This window comes from Ictalurus punctatus, chromosome 13, assembly GCF_001660625.3.
Source record: "Ictalurus punctatus breed USDA103 chromosome 13, Coco_2.0, whole genome shotgun sequence".
NCBI classification, from domain to species: domain Eukaryota; kingdom Metazoa; phylum Chordata; class Actinopteri; order Siluriformes; family Ictaluridae; genus Ictalurus; species Ictalurus punctatus.
Window position 1 is genome coordinate 23,451,683 of NC_030428.2, and position 24,718 is coordinate 23,476,400.

The 24,718-nt window shown below is 36.3% G+C and overlaps 2 protein-coding genes across 2 annotated transcripts in view; both read left to right on the forward strand.

Moving 5' to 3' along the window:
* Nucleotides 1-205: 205 nt before the first annotated feature.
* LOC108274321 (docosahexaenoic acid omega-hydroxylase CYP4F3-like) overlaps nucleotides 206-24,718 on the forward strand; it is a gene marked incomplete in the record, with an annotated part of 44,664 nt that continues 20,151 nt past the window's right edge. The window contains 11 exon segments of the mRNA NM_001329279.1: nucleotides 206-288; nucleotides 744-813; nucleotides 2,787-2,931; nucleotides 3,338-3,391; nucleotides 5,250-5,377; nucleotides 5,473-5,506; nucleotides 6,943-6,977; nucleotides 7,419-7,540; nucleotides 7,731-8,013; nucleotides 9,330-9,396; nucleotides 9,508-9,644. Coding sequence (NP_001316208.1) covers nucleotides 206-288; nucleotides 744-813; nucleotides 2,787-2,931; nucleotides 3,338-3,391; nucleotides 5,250-5,377; nucleotides 5,473-5,506; nucleotides 6,943-6,977; nucleotides 7,419-7,540; nucleotides 7,731-8,013; nucleotides 9,330-9,396; nucleotides 9,508-9,644 — 1,158 coding nt within the window.
* LOC108261996 (cytochrome P450 4F3-like) lies at nucleotides 15,729-22,498 on the forward strand. Its single transcript, XM_053685324.1, has 7 exons — nucleotides 15,729-15,806; nucleotides 17,426-17,492; nucleotides 17,604-17,733; nucleotides 18,715-18,846; nucleotides 19,417-19,483; nucleotides 20,048-20,130; nucleotides 20,209-22,498. The coding sequence occupies exons 1-7, from the start codon at nucleotides 15,750-15,752 to the stop codon at nucleotides 20,384-20,386; spliced, it is 714 nt and encodes a 237-aa protein (XP_053541299.1). The 5' UTR covers nucleotides 15,729-15,749; the 3' UTR covers nucleotides 20,387-22,498.

Below are 24,718 nucleotides of genomic sequence, written 5' to 3' on the forward strand. Positions count from 1 at the left end.
ATTGTCCCATGAACAATCCTCCACTGTAGCTCAGCAGTACAGGAGGTTTATATAAAGTCTGGAAGTCTGGGCAAGGATATCTGGCCACCTTGAGACTTTTTGTCTCATCAATGAGTCTTTATGTATCGTTCTGACTGTGATGTAGTACATTGCTTATTTTGGCATGCATTTAAAGGAACTTAACGGAGGAGTCTTAAAAGACAAGATGGAGTCTGCTGGGGAGATTTTTAATTCTGTAAACTTCTTCTTATTTCCCATGTCTTTCATATTGTCATGTCTCTGTCCAATGTAAGTCCTGTGACCACTTGCTAATGCATTGTAGATTTTTTTCCTTTAACTTTGACACGAGACATGACGATCTCAAGCCTGTCACCTCTTTAAGCTTTTCAGTCTTTTTCCACCCTTTGTCTGTAATAAATGACCCAGCTTTGTTGATTCTGTTACTCTGAAAGCATTTTCGAACACTTACAGAAGACAGCAATCTAGTTCTGAATGAACGTGTTGAAAAACAGTGGCTCCTCAGGGACCCACTGTTCTGAATTGTGCACATCTTGTTCTGTTCTTACAAGAGATTTCCATGTTTGCAGCGTGGTTCTGTAAAAGGAAGTGAGTTCACATAAGATCCTCATCAAGCTTCATTAGGAATAAGTGTTTATCAAGTCCAAAGCCACCTACTCAACTCATAATGGCGCTTGCAGTCTTTTCATATAACACATCCTTATTGTATAGAAGTCACTGTGCAGCTTGTATCCTGAAAGCACAGATTCGATTGCTCACATCCACCAGGCCTTGACTACCTTCCTGTACTGGAAGGTATAATACTGGTGCACGAATCCAGTGTTGTCCATTCGAGATAAAGTTTACTGCTGCCCTTTGTATGTTTGAGATCAACTTGTCTAGTGGCTCCATAACAATAGTCCTGTGCCATAAAGTAGAGGCAGCCAGATTGTTTACTACCAGAACCCTTCCTCTATAAGACAGTTGTGGTAATAGCCATTTCCACTTCGACAATCAGCCAGACTCCTTTTCCAGCAACCCCTCACAGTTTTCTTTTTTTTTAAATTGTTCATCTCCTAAGTGCAGTTAACCCTAGCAGAGGATGTCTTTTCATATGCTCCAATAGTTTGTGTTAAAGTTACAATATTGTCTTGGTCTGTGATAAAAACCGTAAAAATGTCATCTGTGTACGCTGATAAAAACCCCTTTGGAAAGACTGTTTACATTATGGATTAGACTTCCTTTTAGATTCTTTTTGAATCTGCATAGCAAAGGTTCAATAATTAGGCTATATAATTGTCCAGAAAGTGGAAAACCTTGCCTTATGCCTCTTGAAACAGGTGCTGGAGCACTTAAGCCACCTCCTGCTTTAACCAAAACATACACATTAGAATACAATAACCGAATATATGAAATAAAAACCTCACCAAGTCCAAAATGCTTCAGCATATTGAAAAGATATTCATGATGTACGCGATCTTGATCTAATGACTGTTGTGTCAAGGCAAACCAGCAACTCAATTTCCCAGCATGCTCCACGAACTACAAACATGGCCGACAACAACTCCCAATGAAGCTCACAGACACCTTCTCTTGAGGTGTAATCACACACACCTGTTCCCAGTCACACTGACAATTACAAAACACTACTTAAGAGACTTCTCATGCACAAGGTCTTCGTGAACTAATAGGTTCAGTTGTCATAGTCGCTGTATAGTACCAAGCCATTTCATAGTTGTTGTTTTTTTTGGTCTATTCTGGTTTTGATTCTGCTTTTTCTTTGATGTTGATTTTGCTCTATCCTGATCACCTATCCACTTCCTGTGTTTGTTTGTCTTTTGCCTTTCCCTCTGGACATTATAATTACACTGCGTGATAATGACAAGACTCCCAGGTCATTCTTATTGCCTTGGTTAAGATCAATTATGTCCCTTAGTTAAAAAAAAAAAAAAAAAAAAAAAAGATTGTCTACAATAGATCTTTGAGGAATGCAGTACATTTGATCATTGTGGATCAGCTCATCTAAACAGAGTCTATTTGCTAAACACTTCTTTTTTATTATTATTATTATTATAGTCCAGGCACAACGATGCTACTGGTCTCCAGTTTTTCGGAGTCCCAAGTCTCCCTTTCTTGGAAGCAGTGATAAAACTGCTGGACCACAACTTGTAGGAAGTAATTTGCTTTTGATGTGTTCTAGTATTACATTGTGTAGTGTAAATCTGGTCCTGTTAAGTCCCAGAATTGTTGAGAAAATTCCATTGACAATCCATCATCTTCGGTTGGACACGTTTCCTTTTGAGATTAAAAAAAAGAAAGCACTGGGAGCATCCATGTCTCTGATGGAGCAGTATTTTGTTCTTTTTTGTTTTGTTAAAAACTCTAAAACTATTGCTCATTTATTCCTTTCCCTACCCCCATTAATATTTAAAGATCCTACTCTCAACATATCAAAATATACTGTTTCTCTCATGGTTCATCAATAACAAATAAATCAACTCGTGATTAGCTGTATGACAGTGATGGGATGATATAATTAGTTCTTTATTGTATAGAGATCTAGATGTATAGAGGATGTTTTTAGTATTTTAGGATGTATGTATTCTTATACATTACTTAATAGTATTGTTAATTAATGAGAGAGGGAGTCAGTGCTACTTATGAAATATGCAAATTAGCTCTACTATAGCACACCAAAGATGTATCAGTATTATTTCTGAAAATTCAATATTGTTTATAATCTTATTACAACTGCACTGCTAATTTCTCTCTGTTCTCCTCACTCTCAGATACGATCTGATGAAGTGGGTCTCCAGGAGGTGGATGAGCTGATAAGGACCTACCATCACTCCTGTGCCTGGTTCCTCGGCCCCTTTTATAACCTTGTGCGCTTTTTTCATCCTGACTTTGTCAAACCTTTGCTTCTTGCCTCTGGTAAATGTTTTATTGGACTCTACTGAGTCACCTACGTAACTTGCTAGCATTATATCTTATAACTGTTCAAACACTTAAAACTGTAAATGACCCTGAGGAAAATGATACACATTATTAGCGGATCCTGGCTAGTCTAAGGTACAGTGTAAAGAAAGGCACTATATACATTTTTTAAAAATATATTACTGTTTTATACAGTATTTTATCATTACTGTTATACATACAGTATTGTGTCTTTGTTTTGTTAAATGAATGGAAGGGATCTGGATTTGACATTTAATTAAAACCTGTCTGAAATGTGTTACTATTAACTAATATCAGCTGAGAAAATAGCACTATATTGATCGTATATACTGCTTTTTGGTATTTGTATTCATATATGTTGATTTTCTTTTTCTCTCACCAGCTTCCATCACATTTAAAGATGAACTGTTCTATGGGTTTATGAGACCTTGGCTTGGTAAGTAATGTCCCCTCTTTGCTATTTTCTCTCATCCACACAACCACCCATCCACACACACATATTGCTTAAGATGTAGTAATGTTCTGGTGTGTGTGCGTGTGTGTGTGTGTGTGTGTGTGTTTTGGTGCCTCAAGTTAGCTAACTGGCAACATCACTGCTGTTTCAACTAGGTTACAGACAGTATTAGCATGGTTCCTTCATTAATAAGGATGGAAGAGGCTCCTTTTATAGAGCTTCTCATTCCTTTTGTAAGGCTGTCATTTGTCTGAACCAATCAAATTGCTTCAAAACTTCTTTACAATTCCACCACACTATTATTAGTGTCATTTCATAACCCAGTTATGCAAGAAGCACTTGTTTGATCTGTTTTGGGAAGAAAAGAAAGACAGATTGGTACCAGATCCTAAGTCACTGAAATGTTCTTAAATGATATCATAGCAAATATGTGATGACTTGTGAACACTTGAGCAGGATTAATTTCAGAGCTGTGCATGGCTGTATTCTCAGATTTTTTTTTTATATATATATAAGTGTGTCAAATCTGCTCAATCAGCATTATATGAAATCAAATTGTGTTTTATGTCTCCAAACATGTCCTTTAATGAATTATTGAAAAAAAAAAAAGTGGGTTTACTGGTTGCAAATAAATAAATTCATTGAAATTCAGTAAATGTAAACAGTCTCTTAAACCAATGTTGCTGTTGAGTTTTGTTGTTGTTGTTGTTGTTGTTGTTTGCATTTTTTTTAGATACCATTTGAAGACCTGACCAAATGAAAATTAATACCATGTTAATTCCAGAACAAACTCTAAGAAATTCAAATATGTGAGGTGTCCTGTGAAAACCCTTAACATAGTAAAATCACTGACATTTTCTCCTTTATATACAGGTGCGTCTCAAAACATTTGAATATCATGGAAGTTTTTTTTTTTTCCGTAATCGAATTCAAAAAGTGTAACTTTCATATAATCTAGATTCATTCCACATAAAGTGAAATATTTCAAGCTGTTTTTGTTTTAATCTCAATGATTACTGCTTACAGCTCGTGGAAATCAAACATCCAGTATCTGAAAATATTAGAATAAAGAATTTATAATACAGAAATGTCAACCTGAGAAGTTCCACTTTTTGAATTAAATTATGGGATAAAAAAAAATGAACTTTTCCATGATATTCTAGTATCTGAATACAAACTGAATTGATTAGGTCTATGTCCGTTTCACTACAGTAGCTGTAGTGCAGTTCAATGCAGTAACTATGTAAAAATGTGATCAGATTGTGAGGAAATCACACTTAACTAGTGAGGTTTTGTCAGACTGACTGCGTTTACCGCTGCTTTTGTTAAACTGACTTCCCCTTCCTCGATGTGGGCTTTACATGCAGACTCCAAAGCAAGGGCAGAATATAGCCTAAATAAAAACATTTCCACTGTTTCATTATTTTGGTCAAATTAATTTATGATTTATTAAAATGCATATATCAAATTATATTACTGGCAGAAAAGCAAAATTTTGCTCAAAACCAGATCTTGTCTTTTTTTGGCTGTTTACCAGAATTCAGTTCTAGCAACCTTCTGAGCCACCTCGTATATGGCATGCATGAGCATTTCTTTTATTCATATTGTGCAGGAGATTCACCTACTTATTTTATGTACGAATCACATGATTTAATCTATTTGTGCCTAAATGAAATGTCTGTCAATACCCTGAAACAATCGCTTATTGGGAAGCCTTATAAACATGCAGGTTTCTATATACTGAATGTGTGTGTAAGACCACGACTATGCCACTGAGAGTTTGGTGTTTGCTTGTGTGTGTATGTGTGTGTGTGTGTGTGTGTGTGTGTGTGTAATACAGGACAGGGGCTTCTACTGAGTAACGGAAAACAGTGGGCTCGTCAGCGTCGTCTTCTCACTCCGGCCTTCCACTTTGACATCCTGAAAAACTACATTCATATCTTCAACAGCTCCACCAACATCATGCATGTAAGCCTGTGAGCATCATGCATCTGACCATTACACCAGTTATTAGTCACATTTGCAACTTTCAGCAGTGTGTGTTGGAATGTGGTCTGTGAAAGAGGAAACCACCAAGAGAAATGGTGTCTGGGTACTGTAAGTTGGGTCAATGGTCAAATGTAGCAATACAAAGACAAACACAGTTTCTCTAAATGTACTTAAACTTAAAATTGATCCACTGTATTGACCCAAGAGATTATAAAAGCAATATAAATACATGCAAATATATTTTACAATACTGTACAGTAGGCTAATATGACCATCAGGATTATTAATATAATTTTATTTCAGTGATCATGACTTAAAAAGATGCTAGCTCAAATCTCTGTACCCATGAGACCCTTTTCAATGTTAACCTTGGTGCAAAATATCAGGTTCATGCTTTGCTTTACGTGAAGTATATCATGTTAAAATTTCACATTCTGCATAGTGCATGCACATAGTACATGCACAGGGACTTGTATGATGGACATTTCACATAAACAGAATTTTTTTTAAGTGTAATTGTTGATTTGGGGATGTTTTCTGTGAGAAGATGATTAAAACAGAGTCTCCAGTGTCAGCGCATTGTAAGCATCATAGGTAGGAAAGTTTGTCCTCAGACAGGAAAGTTTGTGCTTTGCTGTTTCTTGTTCATTTGGGTTGGGGTTTGTTTGTCTTTTTCTTACCTTCTTATTACCTTCACGAGAAAGATAAAGGTGAGTGAATGGTGAGGGAATAAATGTTTGTGGCTGTTATGCATGTAACACAGCAACTAATGTTTCACAGATGTTCTACATCATTAAACTTCACTATAAACTGATTGTAAATGTACCTGTACATGGTGTACCTTAATATAAACACAGGATACAGATTTTAAGTGTGGGAATTTATCCCAATTGAGCAAGCCGGTGGCGACTGTGGCGAGGAAAATCTCCCTAAGATGATATGAGGAAGAAACCTTGAGAGGAACCAGACTCACAAGGGAACCCATCGTCATCTGGGTAACAACGGATAATGTGAAAGTAAAAGAAAGTTCATTAGGGTTTTTGCATGAAGTCTTTGTTGAACTACTCCACTGTTTACTAAAGGAGACCTGAGTGCAAAACTGCATGTGGTAATTGCACTCCCAAGGTCATTAGTTATCGGATTAGTTTCTGATAACAGAGCAATTTGCCAGCACATCCAGTTCCGTAAAGCTGCTTTGAGACAATGACCATTGTAAAAAGCGCTATACAAATAAAATTGAATTGAGTTGAATGAATCAACTTCATGATGTTAAAAGTAAATCTACTACATATCAAGCCATGTCACAATACCCCACTGGTGATTATTTAGTTAGAACAGCATGCAACTAAGTGTTTTACTCCTTACTTGTTTAAAATGTACATGATAACACACACAAAAAAAAAACAATCATTAATGATTTACAGAGTAGGATTTTAAGAGAGGCAGATATTCAGATATACATCCCAGGACCTTTATTCACAATATGGTCATACATTGTAACATTCTTTCATCATATTTAATGCCACTTTATTTTTTCCCTGCAGGGTTATTGTGTAAGGATTACTATCTGGCGTCACCTGTAAGAATAATGCTTTCCCTTTTGAGCCTAGTTCCCCTTAAAGTCTCTTCCTAATGTCATCTCAAGAGGTTTTTTCTTTACCACTGACAAATCTGCCATGTTAAGTAAGAATCTAAATATACTGGGTGTCCTAAAAGTCTCCATACACAGGGGAAATTAACTCTTTTTAGTGAAATGTCATTCAGTAGTTTTTATTTATGTATTTATAATTTTTATATATATATTATATTTATATACATCATGCACGACTCTGTTGCCAAACTTATTAACAAAGACTGGAAGTGTTGAAGACCAATGACCAATAGAGAAGCAGATGAAGGTCCAACCGACAATGTGCTGGCATATATAGTTCCCTATATATGGAGACTTTTGGGACACTCTGTACATCCATATTTCTGTGAAGCTGCTTTGTGACCATTCTTGCATTCCTGTGCTGTTTAGGAGAAGTGGCGCCGCCTGCTGGCAGAAGGAAAAAATGACTTGGACATGATTGAACAAGTGAGCTTAATGACTCTGGACAGCCTCCTGAAATGCACTTTCAGCTATGACAGCCACTGCCAAGAGTGAGTGGAACTCTGCTCTGTCAACACACACACACACACACACACACACACACATTTAGACCCCGCTGTGTGTGATAGACACATGGACCTTAGTGATAATAAATCAGTGAAATGGTGTACACATAATACTCACGTTTGTTCACACATTTCACATATGTACATGTGTATTTTATGTGTAATTCTCTGACAGAAAGTCCAGTGAATACATCTCAGCCATTTATGAGCTGAGTGTTTTGGTGGTAAAGAGGCAGCGTTACCTCCCTCATCACTGGGAGTGGCTGTATAAACGCACTGCAGATGGACAGCGTTTCCATCGGGCCTGCGAAATTGTCCATAACTTCACTGCCAGCATCGTAGAAGAACGCCGTTCCCAATTCATCCATCATAGACGGACAGAAAGCTCCACACAAACAAGCACGACAGGCAACAAGAGGAGAGCAGTTGACTTTATAGAGGTGCTGCTTCTGTCAAAGGTGAGTGAGTGATTTCAAACAGTTACTTTTTTTATTCATTCGGCAGATGCTTAGATTCAAACTGAAGCCCAATTCAATCCAAGCATAGATACAGTATGTGGTGGTTGTAGCACAGGTGGTAGTGCGGGTTGTCCACTAATCATAGGGTTGGTGGTTCGATTAGACATATAGGATCCTATAGGATAATGTCTACACAGTGTGAAATAACAAACGACCTGTCGATCAGCTGAGAATGCATTGTTCATATAGGAAGTCTTGGTTTGCTCACACAGGCACATGATGTAGACATGATTTGGTTGCATCATTAAGATAATACAGTCGATGTAATGCTATCAAGAGTCATGAAGAAACATACAGCGCAACAGGAAGGTTAAAGGTTTCCTGCGCAACATCAGAATTAGAATCCATGTAGTTCATATATTATGAAAAAATACATTAAAATGATTTCAAATCCATCATTCCACTTCTTAATCATACGTAAGAAAATCCTAATGATCCTTTTATGAAGCTTCATCCACTGAAAACCTAACAATTCATTTCTCTTTACATTTGGCCAGTCTGTTACAATGTCAGTTTTGCGTAGCGTTCTCAAGATTGGAAAACATTGCAAGTTAAAACAAGTTTTTGAAATGTATCCAAACTGAACTTGTTTTCATACAGTAAACATGATTTAATATTCTACGGAACATGCTGAGGTTTCCGGCTGATCTACTCGAGCATGACTAAACACAATGGTTCAAGTGGAGAGAGTCAGGAATAATGACCCTGCAATTATACCAATTATAACAATTTACCTTGCATGGTAGGCAACGGTTAATTCCTTTTAATAGGCAATGTTCGTTTCCTTTTATTCTCCTTTGCGTCAAAGCTCAGCTTCTAATGGACTTTCCGAGTGGGAGTACGTCCTGTAGTCTTGGGAACAGTTATGAGGGATGACTGTTATTTTGACCCTGTGACTGTACAAGGTTTACATCCAAGGTTAGGTCCATTAACCTTGTACCACAAGGGAAGAAATTTTGTTCAATGAATGAAGAATTTAGAAGGAGAAAAAAATCATTAACATGAATAAAAATCAATCATGCATTTATTTTCTCTGGAGTTCTTTATTCATTTTAACCAAAGTGCTGCTTTTATAACTCGCTCTGATAGATGTTTTATGTTAGTCTTTATAATGTATACCATACTTCTTCTGTCAAACATAAGCGTTTTAAAACAAATGAATAAAATTCGAATTGTTCTGGATAAAGCGTTTTAGATACGAGGGGCCAGTTTGAGCCATGAGGAGTCTAACGTGTTGAACTGATATCTTCTGACAGGATGAGAACGGAGAAGGCCTGTCAAATGAGGAGATTAAAGCACAAGCAGACACGTTCATGTTTGCAGGTAACATGTGCTGCTTTGCGTCATTGCGTTTATATTTTCCATCACAGGAATGTGACGATACAAGGAAAAAAGGAAGTGCTCAAGGAAGTTTGTCTCGTCTTTCTCTCTTAGGTCATGACACAACGGCGAGTGCGATCTCTTGGGTTCTGTATAATCTGGCTATGCACCAGGAGTACCAAGACCGCTGTCGTTCTGAGATCAATGCTCTTCTTGACGGCAGAGACACCGAGGAGCTCATGTGGTTCGCAAGTCACTTATTCCCCTGAAGTTCTCTGTGACCTCCATCTATTTTATCAGCATCAGTTTATTAATCTATAACTTTTTACATGCATCTATGAGTATTATCTTCTGTACATTATAAAATAATAGTTAGGAAAATATGACATGGTAAGAATGTTAAAGCTTTCAATTTATTTGCAACAGTGGCAGTCCTGGGATTTAAACTCAGTCTTTTAGACTTTAGCATAGAACCTTAAATACTGATCCACACAAGGTTAGTATCAGCAACTCCTTTACCGCTGACATGGATCTGATCTAGTTTAACTACTGAGCAGCATAAAAATAATACCTATCATGGAGGATTTTACTAGTTGTACACTAGGCGTTGGTATTTACAAACTATGAATCGGTTTACGTTCCCAAGTCAAATCCTTCACCATCAGCTCTTCAGCAGAGAACCGTCACTTTTGTGGTAGAAGTACAGCACCACTTTGGATTCGAAAAGTGTTGTGATTGTACACATTATTACTATTCAGAAGGTGGTGACTGAACAACAGTTTACAGCCATTATAATGTAAGAGATATGTTCCACAACAGTAAATGTATCTATAAATGGATAAAAGTATGATGTTTCATTCATTAATAAATCAATTAAAAAAATTAACATTTGGCAAATCACTGTGGTATAAGAGGAATAAAACCTCTTGGCATGCTGTTAGTGAAAATTTTACAGCACGACCAGAAGTGTTTTATTCCTTGCTTAATAAACTAAAACTGGGTACTGAAACTCTCAGAATGAATCTGTATTTTTTTTTTAATACAGATTTGATATGAATCAAATACATGAATCAGTGAGATATGCTAATCACTGAATCACTTAGACATCAAAATATAAAGACAGAAAAAGAAGGAAGGTTGACGTGATGGATGATTTCTATACTGTTTCTGATTGACGTGTTTTGTTTGCTATAGAGATTATTTCTCTATTTTTATCGACTCTAGGGAGGACCTCAGTAACCTGACCTTCACCACCATGTGCATAAAGGAAAGCATGAGGCTTCATCCACCTGTGTTGGCTTTAACCCGATACTACTCTCAGGATATGAATGTTCCTGGGGGACGCACCCTACCAGAGGGTAATTAATCACTTCTTAATCTAATTAATCACTTATTAATTAACTTTGTAACTTTCATAACAAGAGTGGATCTCGGGAACACGTCCGGTTGACCTCATCTTCACTCTGTCCATTATTCCTAGCTGTTATGTGTGTAAAATCTTAGAATAAATCAACATTTCATGCCTCATATTCATCCAAAATAACTTCCTGATTAAAGCTTGTTAGGACATTTACATTTATTCATTTAGCATACGCTTTTATCCAAAGTGACTTATAAATGAGGAAATACAAGCAAATCTAGCTGCTACACCAGCATATGCTTAACTTTGACCTGTGATTTTATTGCATTTTATTACTTGAGAAACACTGTCATACGCAGCTCTATTCACTCCCTCATGTTTACATCATATTCACCACAAGAGGGAGCTATCAACACTCAAATAGCCGTTGTGTGTCTATAACGGTGGTGCTGTATTTTAGCGATTCAGTGGTTCTTGTCTTTACTTCAAGCTTTTATGTGAACTCGGTATTTATTAAGGGAGCACTCTGATTTGCAATGCAGCTAAGCACATGTTTTATTGTTCACAGGAGATATCTGTCTGATCAGTGTTTATGGCACCCATCATAATCCAGATGTGTGGCCTAATCCAGAGGTGAGCCATTCATTTTCGTAATAAGACAACAGAGAGAACTTCTGTTTGATATGTAGAGTTCTCTTATAATGCTATGTCGCTAATCTTTTGGGTTTTTCATTGTTTCATGAAGTGCATTCAGATGTATTATTTATTAATCCCATGAAAAGGTCAAGGTTATAATCCTTGCACGATTAGGTCACGTCTCACTGCGAGACTAGATGAAGTTCATCTCAATATATGATCAAAGTTCTGATGTATGATTTACATATTTATAGCATCCAACAATTCAAGATATGATTGAACTGTTTCAAGACACGCATAGAAGCCACACCTGCTTTACTGAAACTGACTGACACAGATGCCACGCCTCCTTCACTCACACTGACGGGCATAAAAGCCACGCATCTTTCATTGATACTAACAGGAAGAGAGGTGATGTCTCTTACCTCAGGACTGACAGGCACAGAGGCCACACCTCCCTCAGTGGAACTAACATTCAAAGAGGCCATGCCTCCTTTACCGGGTCTGTTTCAGTTAAAGGGCATAAACATTGTCTCTTGCAGGTGTATGACCCCATGCGATTTGACCTAGACAACCAGAAACAACGCTCCCCATATGCTTTTGTTCCATTTTCTGCTGGACCAAGGTGAGATTTCTTCTTCTTAATCGTACAGCGTCACACACACTCGTGCACAACTGACCGGCAGTGTGTCCTGTGTTGCAGGAATTGTATCGGTCAGAACTTTGCCATGGCGGAGATCCGTGTGGTTCTGGCACTTACTCTCAGAAGATTCAGGGTTCTTCCAGGGTCCAGATCTCCAAGCCGTCTTTATATGCTCACAATGAGAGCAGAGGGGGGGCTGCCTCTAACACTGGAGCCCCTGTCACCAGCACAAAGCTGAAACACACACACACACACACACACACACACACACACACACACACATACACACACACACACACATGGCTGTAGCCTTGTAACATTTTACAAATTCACACAGCAACAAATATGTGGTCCTACATTTTGTCCTTATTTTCATTACTAAGTGAGACGAATTTGCTTACCTTTTTTTATCAGGTATACTGAACAGAAGCATATGAGTGGAGCTAGAGATGCAGGTTATTCATTGGTCAACATCCATGCACAAAAGTCATCCTCGAAAACTGTCAGAAATTCTCAGTAAATATCAGCACCATTCTCTGGTTATGTACAGTAGAACCTTTCCCTATTGAAATGTTGTCGTTTTTCTACTTCTAGGTTTCAGATTTTTTTATATTGTTATATATGAATGCATTGAATATTGTTTTTCTTTTCACTGAGATCCATGTATTGGCTTTGTTTTGGTCTTTGGCTGTTGGGTCTCTGCTCATTTTAATACCGTGGCTCCTTATATACCATATATATGTGAAATACCTATGCCATAATATAATAGATTCTGCATTTTATATAGTGCATTATAAAGGGCCTGTTGGGATTCTTTTTCCTTTGACTGTGCTGGACTCCAGGCATCCTGTACCCCTGCTGTAGAAGCCTATGTGTGTACTAGACCTTTCAAATCTCCTAAACAGCTGTATTTGAATTATAATTCTTTTTAGTAATGAAATCATTACTCAGCCAATAATTGTATACATTTTAAACATTAGCCATAATGCTAAAGCATGTATTTAGGTTACATAAACCATAGAAGGTACCACAAGGAGGTATTATCATAATTTTATTATAATATATCAGATTTGAATTTATTTTAGACATGCACCGATACTAAATTTTTTAAAAAAATTAAAATTTTAAATAATTCATATAAACATTGACTGAATTCTAAAAGACCTCCTGTTAGTCTCACATTCACTCTCTACAAACAAAAGCATTTCTACTCCATCATTGAACATCAAACTGGTAATATATATTATCAACTTTTTTATATATTAACATTAACTGGATATGAAATATACTACTCTACAAATATATTTTTCTGGCGCAATATATACCTTTTTTGTCAACTCATCTTCATTTAAATCTTCCAACGGTCTACTGGCAATTATTGTCCGATACATCGGTGCATCTCTTATTTATTTACACCCATAATGTTTTCTTGGTGATTATATTTAGCTCAAGTTAGTACATGACCCAAATATCCAACAGCTTTGATTTGTCTTTACACAGGAATATATTTTGTTTTTATTATTATTATTATTATTATTATTATTATTATTTCTTCAAGCCAGTGCACAGAATAGCAAATGTCTTCCTATTCACTATGTAATCTATGACGTACATTATAGATTAGATTATCACATAATGGCGTTATCATATCTATGTAATGCACTATATGACCATTTAGGATTCAACCACTGAGCAACTGTGATTCCAGTAAGGTTATGTGTATATAATATCACATTTATTACCTTTCCTTTTTATATTAGAATCTGAAGATACGTTACATTTAAAAAATAAATAAATAAAGTATGTCATTTATATTGATATACCGTACATGGATAATTTTATACATAGCTCTATGATACATGAGTTTAGAAATTGAAAACATATTATTACTTTAAGTGATGTGTCAATTGAAAACCCTTAAATGGGTCACTTGCCTTCCATCATACACTTAAATGTGGCGCATTCATGTGTATGGTGACCCAAAAGAGATTACATGCAGTTTTATGTCCTCCTTCCTATTGCTATTGCTTGTTGACAAATAAACTAGACGTAACTTCATGGTTTTACATATGTGGTTCAGTGATTCATGATATAACTACTACATGGTGTAACCTATAATAAAATGTATTTTTGGTATCTAAAGATTTTTTTAGGAGACATACTTTAGTTTCTGTCACTGGCATGCACAAGGAGTAAAATTTGGAATTGCAGTGATTTACATGATATTACATAATTTTCTAATTTTATAATCCAGCGTTGTAGCATGTTGAGCAAATACTTTCATTGCAAATATACAAACTAAAACCTATCTGCTTAATGCCTACATAAACAAGCGCAAAGCCAGCTGCTCTCTGTAGAGGAAGAATGTCCTAAATCCATAACAGTTCTGTCACGGAACGAGACTGGAGGCGGATGCAGGTGCAGGTCACCGTCTTTATTATTTAAAGAAACAAACAAAACAGATAAACCAACACAGGGAGCGCGGTCTCTACGGACTAGACTCACTCTGGTCCCCTAGCTACGACCGCTAGCATGCTACACCTTAGCACATACCCGTATACTTCCCTCACTTTACCAACTGAACCAACTTTAATACTGCGCGATGTGCGCAGTCACACGGGGGGTTAAATTTAACAAACCTAATTAAACTCAAAACATGTGCACCTGTGGCAAATCAGAGACATAAACTTAACTCAGTGTCCAAGCGGGAAGTGAACGAAAACAAAAGAGTCACGTGAACAGTCAGCGGCCGTACCGCAGTGCCCTCTGCTGGCCGTGGCGTAACAAGTTCACCCAGAGTAAAGAGGAAACGGTTTTTAAAGAATCAGTTAGGCCAAAAATAAAAATGATCCTTGTATCCTAAATATAAAGTTTGCTTCTAAAACTTATTAGCTATTAGTTTAGTATTGCGCAGGCTGAATGTGTAAATCCTCACATACTTGCCTCAAATCATATTGAGCCTGGTATCTCAAACAGACTTGTTTATGTGCTTTCTGACACAGTACGACACACAGATATCTATAAAAATAAACAAACGGATATGACAGAGCTAAAAGCAGTCACGGTAGACATCCTGAAGCCAAAATCACTGTCTTTCTCCACACAAAGTTTGTAGTCTGCACCAGCATTAGACTCTGTTACTATTAAGTGTAATATAGTTCCAATTTGACTTTCATGTTCTTGTTGTTTAATTATTATTAAATACAATTTTATTAAGCTGTTTTGTGAAATCCAATCCAAAACCAATCCTATTACTGAGCAGTTTTGTAGTACTTTAATCAGTTTGCATGAGACTAATCTGGTAGCTATAAGCTTTCCGTACTTGTTAACTACAACTTCAGACACATTACCTGTCTTGCGTGATAGACTGCAGTAAATATTTGGGGTAGATTATATAAATTCATCCATGTTTCTTGCATCATTTTAGAATTTTAGAAATGTATTTCTCTGTTCATCTACAATATTAATGCAATCAGCTTGTAAATAGAATGTATGCCTATAATAATGCTTAAAGATTATATGCTAAATGTTAAGAAAAAAATTCCTTCTTCCAAACAACCAGCAGTTGGAATCATGAATGATCCTTTAATTAATATATATATATATATATATATATATATATATATATATATATATATATATATATATATATATATATATATATATAAATATATAATCTCCTATAAGAGACGGACAGAAAGCTCCACACAAACAAGCATGACAGGCAACAAGAGGAGAGCAGTTGACTTTATAGAGGTGCTGCTTCTGTCAAAGGTGAGCGAGTGATTTCAAACAGTTACTTTTTTTATTCATTCGGCAGATGCTTAGATCCAAACTAAAGCCCAATCCAATGCAAGGATAGATACAGTATGTGGCGGCTGTAGCACAGGTGGTAGAGTGGGTTGTCCACTAATCGTAGGGTTGGTGGTTCGATTCTTGGCCCACATGACTCCACATACCGAAGTTTCCTTGGGTAAGACACTGGACCCCTTGCACAGCAGCTCTGCTACCTTTGGTGTGTGTGAATGGGTGAATGAGACACAGTGTAAAGTGCAGACCATTTATGTTAAAGGTGACGAGACAGTGTGTTGAATTGGTGAAGTGGTTCTTGAAGGTAAAATGGCCAAACTCGGAAGACAGAGTGATTTTTAAGGGGTTTTATTTATTTATTTATTTATTTATTTATTTATTTAAAGGTTACAGCAAATGCTGTCTTGGATGTGTCTTGTCTCAGCTAATATTGGGTTATATCCTATAGGATAATGTCTACACGGGGTGAAATAACAAAGACCTGTCGATCAGCTGAGAATGCATTGTTCATATAGGAAGTCTTGGTTTGCTCACACAGGTACATGATGTAGACATGATTTGGTTGCATCGTTAAGATAATACAGCCGATGTAATGCAATCAAGAGTCACGAAGAAACATACAGCGCAACAGGAAGGTTAAAGGTTTCCTGCGCAACATCAGAATTAGAATCCATGTAGTTCATATATTATGAAAAAATACATTAAAATGATTGCAAATCCATCATTCCACCTTCTTAATCATACGTAAGAAAATCCTAATGATCCTTTTATGAAGCTTCATCCACTGAAAACCTAACAATTCATTTCTCTTTACATTTGGCCAGTCTGTAACAATACCAGTTTTGTGTAGCGTTCTCAAGATTGGAAAACATTGCAAGTTAAAACAAGTTTTTGAAATATATCCAAACTGAACTTGTTTTCATAAAGTAAAAATGATTTAATTTTCTACGACGCATGCTGAGGTTTCCGGCTGATCTACTCAAGCATGACTAAACACAGTGGTTCAAGTGGAGAGAGTCAGGAATAATGACCCTGCAATTATACCAATTATAACAATTTACCTTGCATGGTAGGCAACGGTTAATTCCTTTTAATAGGCAATGTTCGTTTCCTTTTACTCTCCTTTACGTCAAAGCTCAGCTTCTAATGGACTTTTCGAGTGGGAGTACGTCCTGTAGTCTTGGGAACAATTATGAAGGAGGACTGTTATTTTGACCCTGTGACTGTGCAAGGTTTACATCCAAGGTTAGGTCCATTAACCTTGTACCACAAGGGAAGAAATTTTGTTCAATGAATGAAGAATTTAGAAGGAGAAAAAAATCATTAACATGAATAAAAATCAATCATGCATTTATTTTCTCTGGAGTTCTTTATTCATTTTAACCAAAGTGCTGCTTTTATAACTCGCTCTGATAGATGTTTTATGTTAGTCTTTATAATGCATACCATACTTCTTCTGTCAAACATGAGCATTTTAAAACAAATGAATAAAATTCGAATTGTTCTAGATAAAGCGTTTTAGATACGAGGGGCCAGTTTGAGCCGTGAGGAGTCTAACGTGTTGAACTGATATCTTCTGTCAGGATGAGAACGGAGAAGGCCTGTCAAATGAAGAGATTAAAGCACAAGCAGACACGTTCATGTTTGCAGGTAACATGTGCTGCTTTGCGTCATTGCGTTTATATTTTCCGTCACAGGAATGTGACGATACAAGCAAAAAAGGAAGTGCTCAAGGAAGTTTGTCTCGTCTTTCTCTCTTAGGTCATGACACAACGGCGAGTGCGATCTCTTGGGTTCTGTATAATCTGGCCATGCACCAGGAGTACCAAGACCGCTGTCGTTCTGAGATCAACGCTCTTCTTGAAGGCAGAGACACTGAGGAGCTCATGTGGTTCGCAAGTCACTTATTCCCCTGAAGTTCTCTGTGACCTCCATCTATTTTATCAGCATCAGTTTATTAATCTATAACTTTTTACATGCATCTATGAGTATTATCTTCTGTACATTATAAAATTATAGTTAGGAAAATATGACATGGTAAGAATGTTAAAGCTTTCAATTTATTTGCAACAGTGGCAGTCTTGGGATTTAAACTCAGTCTTTTAGACTTTAGCATAGAACCTTAAATACTGATCCACACAAGGTTAGTATCAGCAACTCCTTTACCGCTGACATAGATCTGATCTAGTTTAACTACTGCGCAGCATAAAAATAATACCTATCATGGAGGATTTTACTAGTTGTAAACTAGGCGTTGGTATTTACAAACTATGAATCGGTTTACGTTCCAAAGTCAAATCCTTCACCATCAGTTCTTCAGCAGAGAACCGTCACTTTTGTGGTAGAAGTACAGCACCACTTTGCATTCGAAAAGTGTTGTGATTGTACACATGATTACTATTCAGAAGGTGGTGACTGAACAACAGTTTACAGCCGTTATAATGTAAGAGATACGTTCCACAACAGTAAATGTAACTATAAATGGATAAAAGTATGATGTTTCATTCATTAATAAATCAATTAAAAAAAATTAACATTTGGCAAATCACTGTGGTATAAGAGGAATAAAACCTCTTGGCATGCTGTTAGTGAAAATTTTACAGCACGACCAGAAGTGTTTTATTCCTTGCTTAATAAACTAAAACTGGGTACTGAAACTCTCAGAATGAATCTGTATTTTTTTTTAAATACAGATTTGATATGAATCAAGTACATGAATCAGTCAGATATGCTCATCACTGAATCACTTAGACATCAAAATATAAAGACAGAAAAAGAAGGAAGATTGACGTGATGGATGATTTCTATACTGTTTCTGTTTGACGTGTTTTGTTTGCTATAGAGATTATTTCTCCATTTTTATCGACTCTAGGGAAGACCTCAGTAACCTGACCTTCACCACCATGTGCATAAAGGAAAGCATGAGGCTTCATCCACCTGTGTTGGCTTTAACCCGATACTACTCTCAGGATATGAATGTTCCTGGGGGACGCACCCTACCAGAGGATAATTAATCACTTATTAATCTAATTAATCACTTATTAATTAACTTTGTAACTTTCATAACAAGAGTGGATCTCGGGAACACGTCCGGTTGACCTCATCTTCACTCTGTCCATTATTCCTAGCTGTTATGTGTGTAAAATCTTAGAATAAATCAACATTTCATGCCCCATATTCATCCAAAATAACTTCCTGATTAAAGCTTGTTAGGACATTTACATTTATTCATTTAGCATACGCTTTTATCCAAAGTGACTTATAAATGAGGAAATACAAGCAAATCTAGCTGCTACACCAGCATATGCTTAACTTTGACCTGTGATTTTATTGCATTTTATTACTTGAGAAACACTGTCATACGCAGCTCTATTCACTCCCTCATGTTTACATCATATTCACCACAAGGGGGAGCTATCAACACTCAAATAGCCGTTGTGTGTCTATAACGGTGGTGCTGTATTTTAGCGATTCAGTGGTTCTTGTCTTTACTTCAAGCTTTTATGTGAACTCAGTATTTATTAAGGGAGCACTCTGATTTGCAATGCAGCTAAGCACATGTTTTATTGTTCACAGGAGATATCTGTCTGATCAGTGTTTATGGCACCCATCATAATCCAGATGTGTGGCCTAATCCAGAGGTGAGCCATAAATTTTCGTATTAAGACAACAGAGAGAACTTCTGTTTGATATGTAGAGTTCTCTTATAATGCTATGTCGCTAATCTTTTGGGTTTTTCATTGTTTCATGAAGTGCATTCAGATGTATTATTTATTAATCCCTTGAAAAGGTCAAGGTTATAATCCTTGCACGATTAGGTCACGTCTCACTGCGAGACTAGATGAGGTTCATCTCAATATATGATCAAAGTTCTGATGTATGATTTACATATTTATAGCATCCAACAATTCAAGATATGACTGAACTGTTTCAAGACACGCATAGAAGCCACACCTGCTTTACTGAAACTGACTGACATAGATGCCACGCCTCCTTCACTCACACTGACGGGCGTAAAAGCCACGCATCTTTCATTGATACTATCAGGAAGAGAGGTGATGTCTCTTACCTCAGGACTGACAGGCACAGAGGCCACACCTCCCTCAATGGAACTAACATTCAAAGAGGCCATGCCTCCTTTACTGGGTCTGGCCTCCTTTACCGGGTCTGTTTCAGTTAAAGGGCATAAACGTTGTCTCTTGCAGGTGTATGACCCCATGCGGTTTGACCTAGACAACCAGAAACAACGCTCCCCATATGCTTTTGTTCCATTTTCTGCTGGACCAAGGTGAGATTTCTTCTTCTTAATCGTACAGCGTCACACACACTCGTGCACAGCTGACCTGCAGTGTGTCCTGTGTTGCAGGAATTGTATCGGTCAGAACTTTGCCATGGCGGAGATCCGTGTGGTTCTGGCACTTACTCTCAGAAGATTCAGGGTTCTTCCAGGGTCCAGATCTCCAAGCCGTCTTTATATGCTCACAATGAGAGCAGAGGGGGGGCTGCCTCTAACACTGGAACCCGTGTCACCAGCACAAAGCTGAAACACACACACACACACACACACACACACACACATACACACACACACACACACACACACACACACACACACACACACACACACACACACACACACACACACAAGGCTGTAGCCTTGTAACATTATACCAATTCACACAGCAACAAATATGTGGTCCTACATTTTGTCCTTATTTTCATTACTAAGTGAGACACAAATTTACTTACCTTTTTTTATCAGGTATATCGAACAGAAACATATGAGTGGAGCTAGAGATGCAGGTTATTCATTGGTCAACATCTATGCACAAAAGTCATCCTCGAAAACTGTCAGAAATTGTCAGTAAATATCAGCACCATTCTCTGGTTATGTACAGTAGAACCTTTCCCTATTGAAATGTTGTTGTTTTTCCACTTCTAGGTTTCAGATTTTTTCATATTGTTATATATGAATGCATTGAATATTGTTTTTCTTTTCACTGAGATCCATGTATTGGCTTTGTTTTGGTCTTTCGCTGTTGGGTCTCTGCTCATTTTAATACCGTGGCTCCTTATATACCATATATATGTGAAATACCTATGCCATAATATAATAGATTCTGCATTTTATATAGTGCATTATAAAGGGCCTGTTGGGATTCTTTTTCCTTTGACTGTGCTGGACTCCAGGCATCCTGTACCCCTGCTGTAGAAGCCTATGTGTGTACTAGACCTTTCAAATCTCCTAAACAGCTGTATTTGAATTATAATTCTTTTTAGTAATGAAATCATTACTCAGCCAATAATTGTATACATTTTAAACATTAGCCATAATGCTAAAGCATGTATTTAGGTTACATAAACCATAGAAGGTACCACAAGGAGGTATTATCATAATTTTATTATAATATATCAGATTTGTATTTATTTTAGACATGCACCGATACTAAATTTCTCATCCGATTCCAAAAACCGATTATTCAGAGAGATATCGGCCGATACCGATAGTTCTGCCTTCTATGCCTTCTTTTCAATGAATAATAATTAATTCTACAATTCTGAAGGAAATGCAAATAAAAACTTTATTCTCTCCATTTCAACAAGTTGTTTCAGAGTAACTGGTCTTATAAACAGAAAACACACTACTCTAATTAACATTAACACATGAACTCAATTCTGAAGCTTAAAGTAAGATTTCTCAACATATTGAATGTTATTAATTCATATAAACATTGACTGAATTCTAAAAGACCTCCTGTTAGTCTCACATTCACTCTCCACAAACAAAAGCATTTCTACTCCATCACTGAACATCAAACTGGTAATATATAATATCAACTTTTTTATATATTAACATTAACTGGTTATGAAATATACTACTCTACAAATATATTTTTCTGTGCAATATATACCTTTTTTGTCAACCCATCTTCATTTAAATCTTCCAATGGTGTACTGGCGATTACTGTCCGATACATCGGTGCATCGATAATTTATTTATTTATTTACACCCATAATGTTTTCTTGGTGATTATATTTAGCTGGAGTTATTACATGACCCAAATATCCAACAGCTTTGATTTGTCTTTACACAGGAATATATTTTGTTATTATGATTATTATTGTTATTATTATTGTTATTGTTATTATTATTATTATTTATTTATTTTTTTCTTCAAGCCAGTGCACAGAATAGCAAATGTCTTCCTATTCACTATGTAATCTATGACGTACATTATAGATTAGATTATTACATAATGGCGTTATCATATCTATGTAATGCACTATATGACCATTTAGGATTCGACCACTGAGCAATTGTGATTCCAGTAAGGTTATGTGTATATAATATCACATTTATTATCTTTCCTTTTTTATATAAATAAAATTATATGTCATTTATATTGATATACTGTACATGGATAATTTTATACATAGTTCTATGATACATGATTTTAGAAATTGAAAACATATTATTACTTTAAGTGATGTGTCAATTGAAAACCCTTAAATGGGTCACTTGCCTTCCTTCATACACTTAAATGTGGCGCATTCATGTGTATGGTGACCCAAAAGAGATTACATGCAGTTTTATGTCCTCCTTCCTACTGCTATTGCTTGTTGACAAATAAACTAGACATTACTTCATGGTTTTACATATGTGGTTCAGTGGTTCATGATATAACTACTACATGGTGTAACCTATAATAAAATGTATTTTTGGTATCTAAAGATTTTTTTAGGAGACATACTTTAGTTTCTGTCATTGGCATGCACAAGGAGTAAAATTTGGAATTGCAGTGGTTTACATGATATTACATAATTTTCTAATTTTACAATCCAGCGTTGTAGCATGTTGAGCAAACACTTTCATTGCAAATATACAAACTAAAACCTATCTGCTTAATGCCTACATAAACAAGCACAAAGCCAGCTGCTCTCTGTAGAGGAAGAATGTCGTAAATCCATAACAGTTCATCCAGAGTAAAGAGGAAACGGTTTTTAAAGTATCAGTTAGGCCAAAAATAAAAATGATCCTTGTATACTAAATATAAAGTTTGCTTCTAAAACTTATTAGCTATTAGTTTAGTATTGTGCAGGCTGAGTGTGTAAATCCTCACATACTTGCCTCAAATCATACTGAGCCTGGTATCTCAAATAGGCTTGTTTATGTGCTTTCTGACACAGTACGACACACAGATATCTATAAAAATGAACAAACGGATATGACAGAGCTAAAAGCAGTCACGGTAGACATCCTGAAGCCAAAATCACTGTCTTTCTCCACACAAGGTTTGTAGTCTGCACCAGCATTAGACTCTGTTACTACTAAGTGTAATATAGTTCCAATTTGACTTTAATGTTCTTGTTGTTTAATTATTATTAAATACAATTTTATTAAGCTGTTTTGTGAAATCCAATCCAAAACCAATCCTATTACTGAGCAGTTTTGTAGTACTTTAATCAGTTTGCATGAGACTAATCTGGTAGCTATAAGCTTTCCTTACTTGTTAACTACAACTTCAGACACATTACCTGTCTTGTGTGATAGACTGCAGTAAATATTTGGGGTAGATTATATAAATTCATCCATGTTTCTTGCATCATTTTAGAATTTTAGAAATGTATTTCTCTGTTCATCTACAATATTAATGCAATCAGCTTGTAAATAGAATGTATGCCTATAAATAATGCTTGAAGATTATATGCTAAATGTTAAGAAAAAAATCCCTTCTTCCAAACAACCAGCAGTTGGAATCATTAATGATCATTTAATATATATATATATATATATATATATATATATATATATATATATATATATATATATATATATATATATATATATATATATATATATATATATATTCATCCATCAGAGACGGACAGAAAGCTCCACACAAACAAGCACGACAGGCAACAAGAGGAGAGCAGTTGACTTTATAGAGGTGCTGCTTCTGTCAAAGGTGAGCGAGTGATTTCAAACAGTTACTTTTTTTATTCTTTCCGCAGATGCTTAGATCCAAACTAAAGCCCAATCCAATGCAAGGATAGATACAGTATGTGGTGGCTGTAGCACAGGTGGTAGAGCGGGTTGTCCACTAATCGTAGGGTTGGTGGTTCGATTCCCAGCCCACATGACTCCACATACTGGAGTGTCGTTGGGCAAGACACTGGACCCCTTGCACGGCAGCTCTACTATCCTTTGGTGTGAGTGAATGAGACACAGCGCTTGAATGAACGGAGACACAGCGGTGTATGAGTGCAGACCATTTATGTTAAAGGTGACGAGACAGTGTGTTGAATTGGTGAAGTGGTTCTTGAAGGTAAAATGGCCAAACTCGAAAGACAGAGTGATTTTTAAGGGTTTTTTATTTATTTATTTATTTATTTATTTATTTATTTATTTATTTATTTAAAGGTTACAGCAAATGCTGTCTTGGATGTGTCTTGTCTCAGCTAATATTGGGTTATATCCTATAGGATAATGTCTACACGGGGTGAAATAACAAAGACCTGTCGATCAGTTGAGAATGCATTGTTCATATAGGAAGTCTTGGTTTGCTCACACAGGCACATGATGTAGACATGATTTGGTTGCATCATTAAGATAATACAGCCAATGTAATGCAATCAAGAGTCATGAAGAAACATACAGCGCAACAGGAAGGTTAAAGGTTTCCTGCGCAACATCAGAATTAGAATCCATGTAGTTCATATATTATGAAAAAATACATTAAAATGATTGCAAATCCATCATTCCACTTCTTAATCATACGTAAGAAAATCCTAATGATCCTTTTATGAAGCTTCATCCACCGAAAACCTAACAATTCATTTCTCTTTACATTTGGCCAGTCTGTAACAGTACCAGT

Coding starts and splice junctions, on each gene's coding strand:
- LOC108261996 (XM_053685324.1), top strand. CDS start 15,750: ATGACAGGCAACAAGAGGAGAGCAGTTGACTTTATAGAGGTGCTGCTT. Junction 15,807..17,425: donor AGGTGCTGCTTCTGTCAAAG/GTGAGCGAGTGA, acceptor ATCTTCTGTCAG/GATGAGAACGGAGAAGGCCT. Junction 20,131..20,208: donor CCATTTTCTGCTGGACCAAG/GTGAGATTTCTT, acceptor CCTGTGTTGCAG/GAATTGTATCGGTCAGAACT.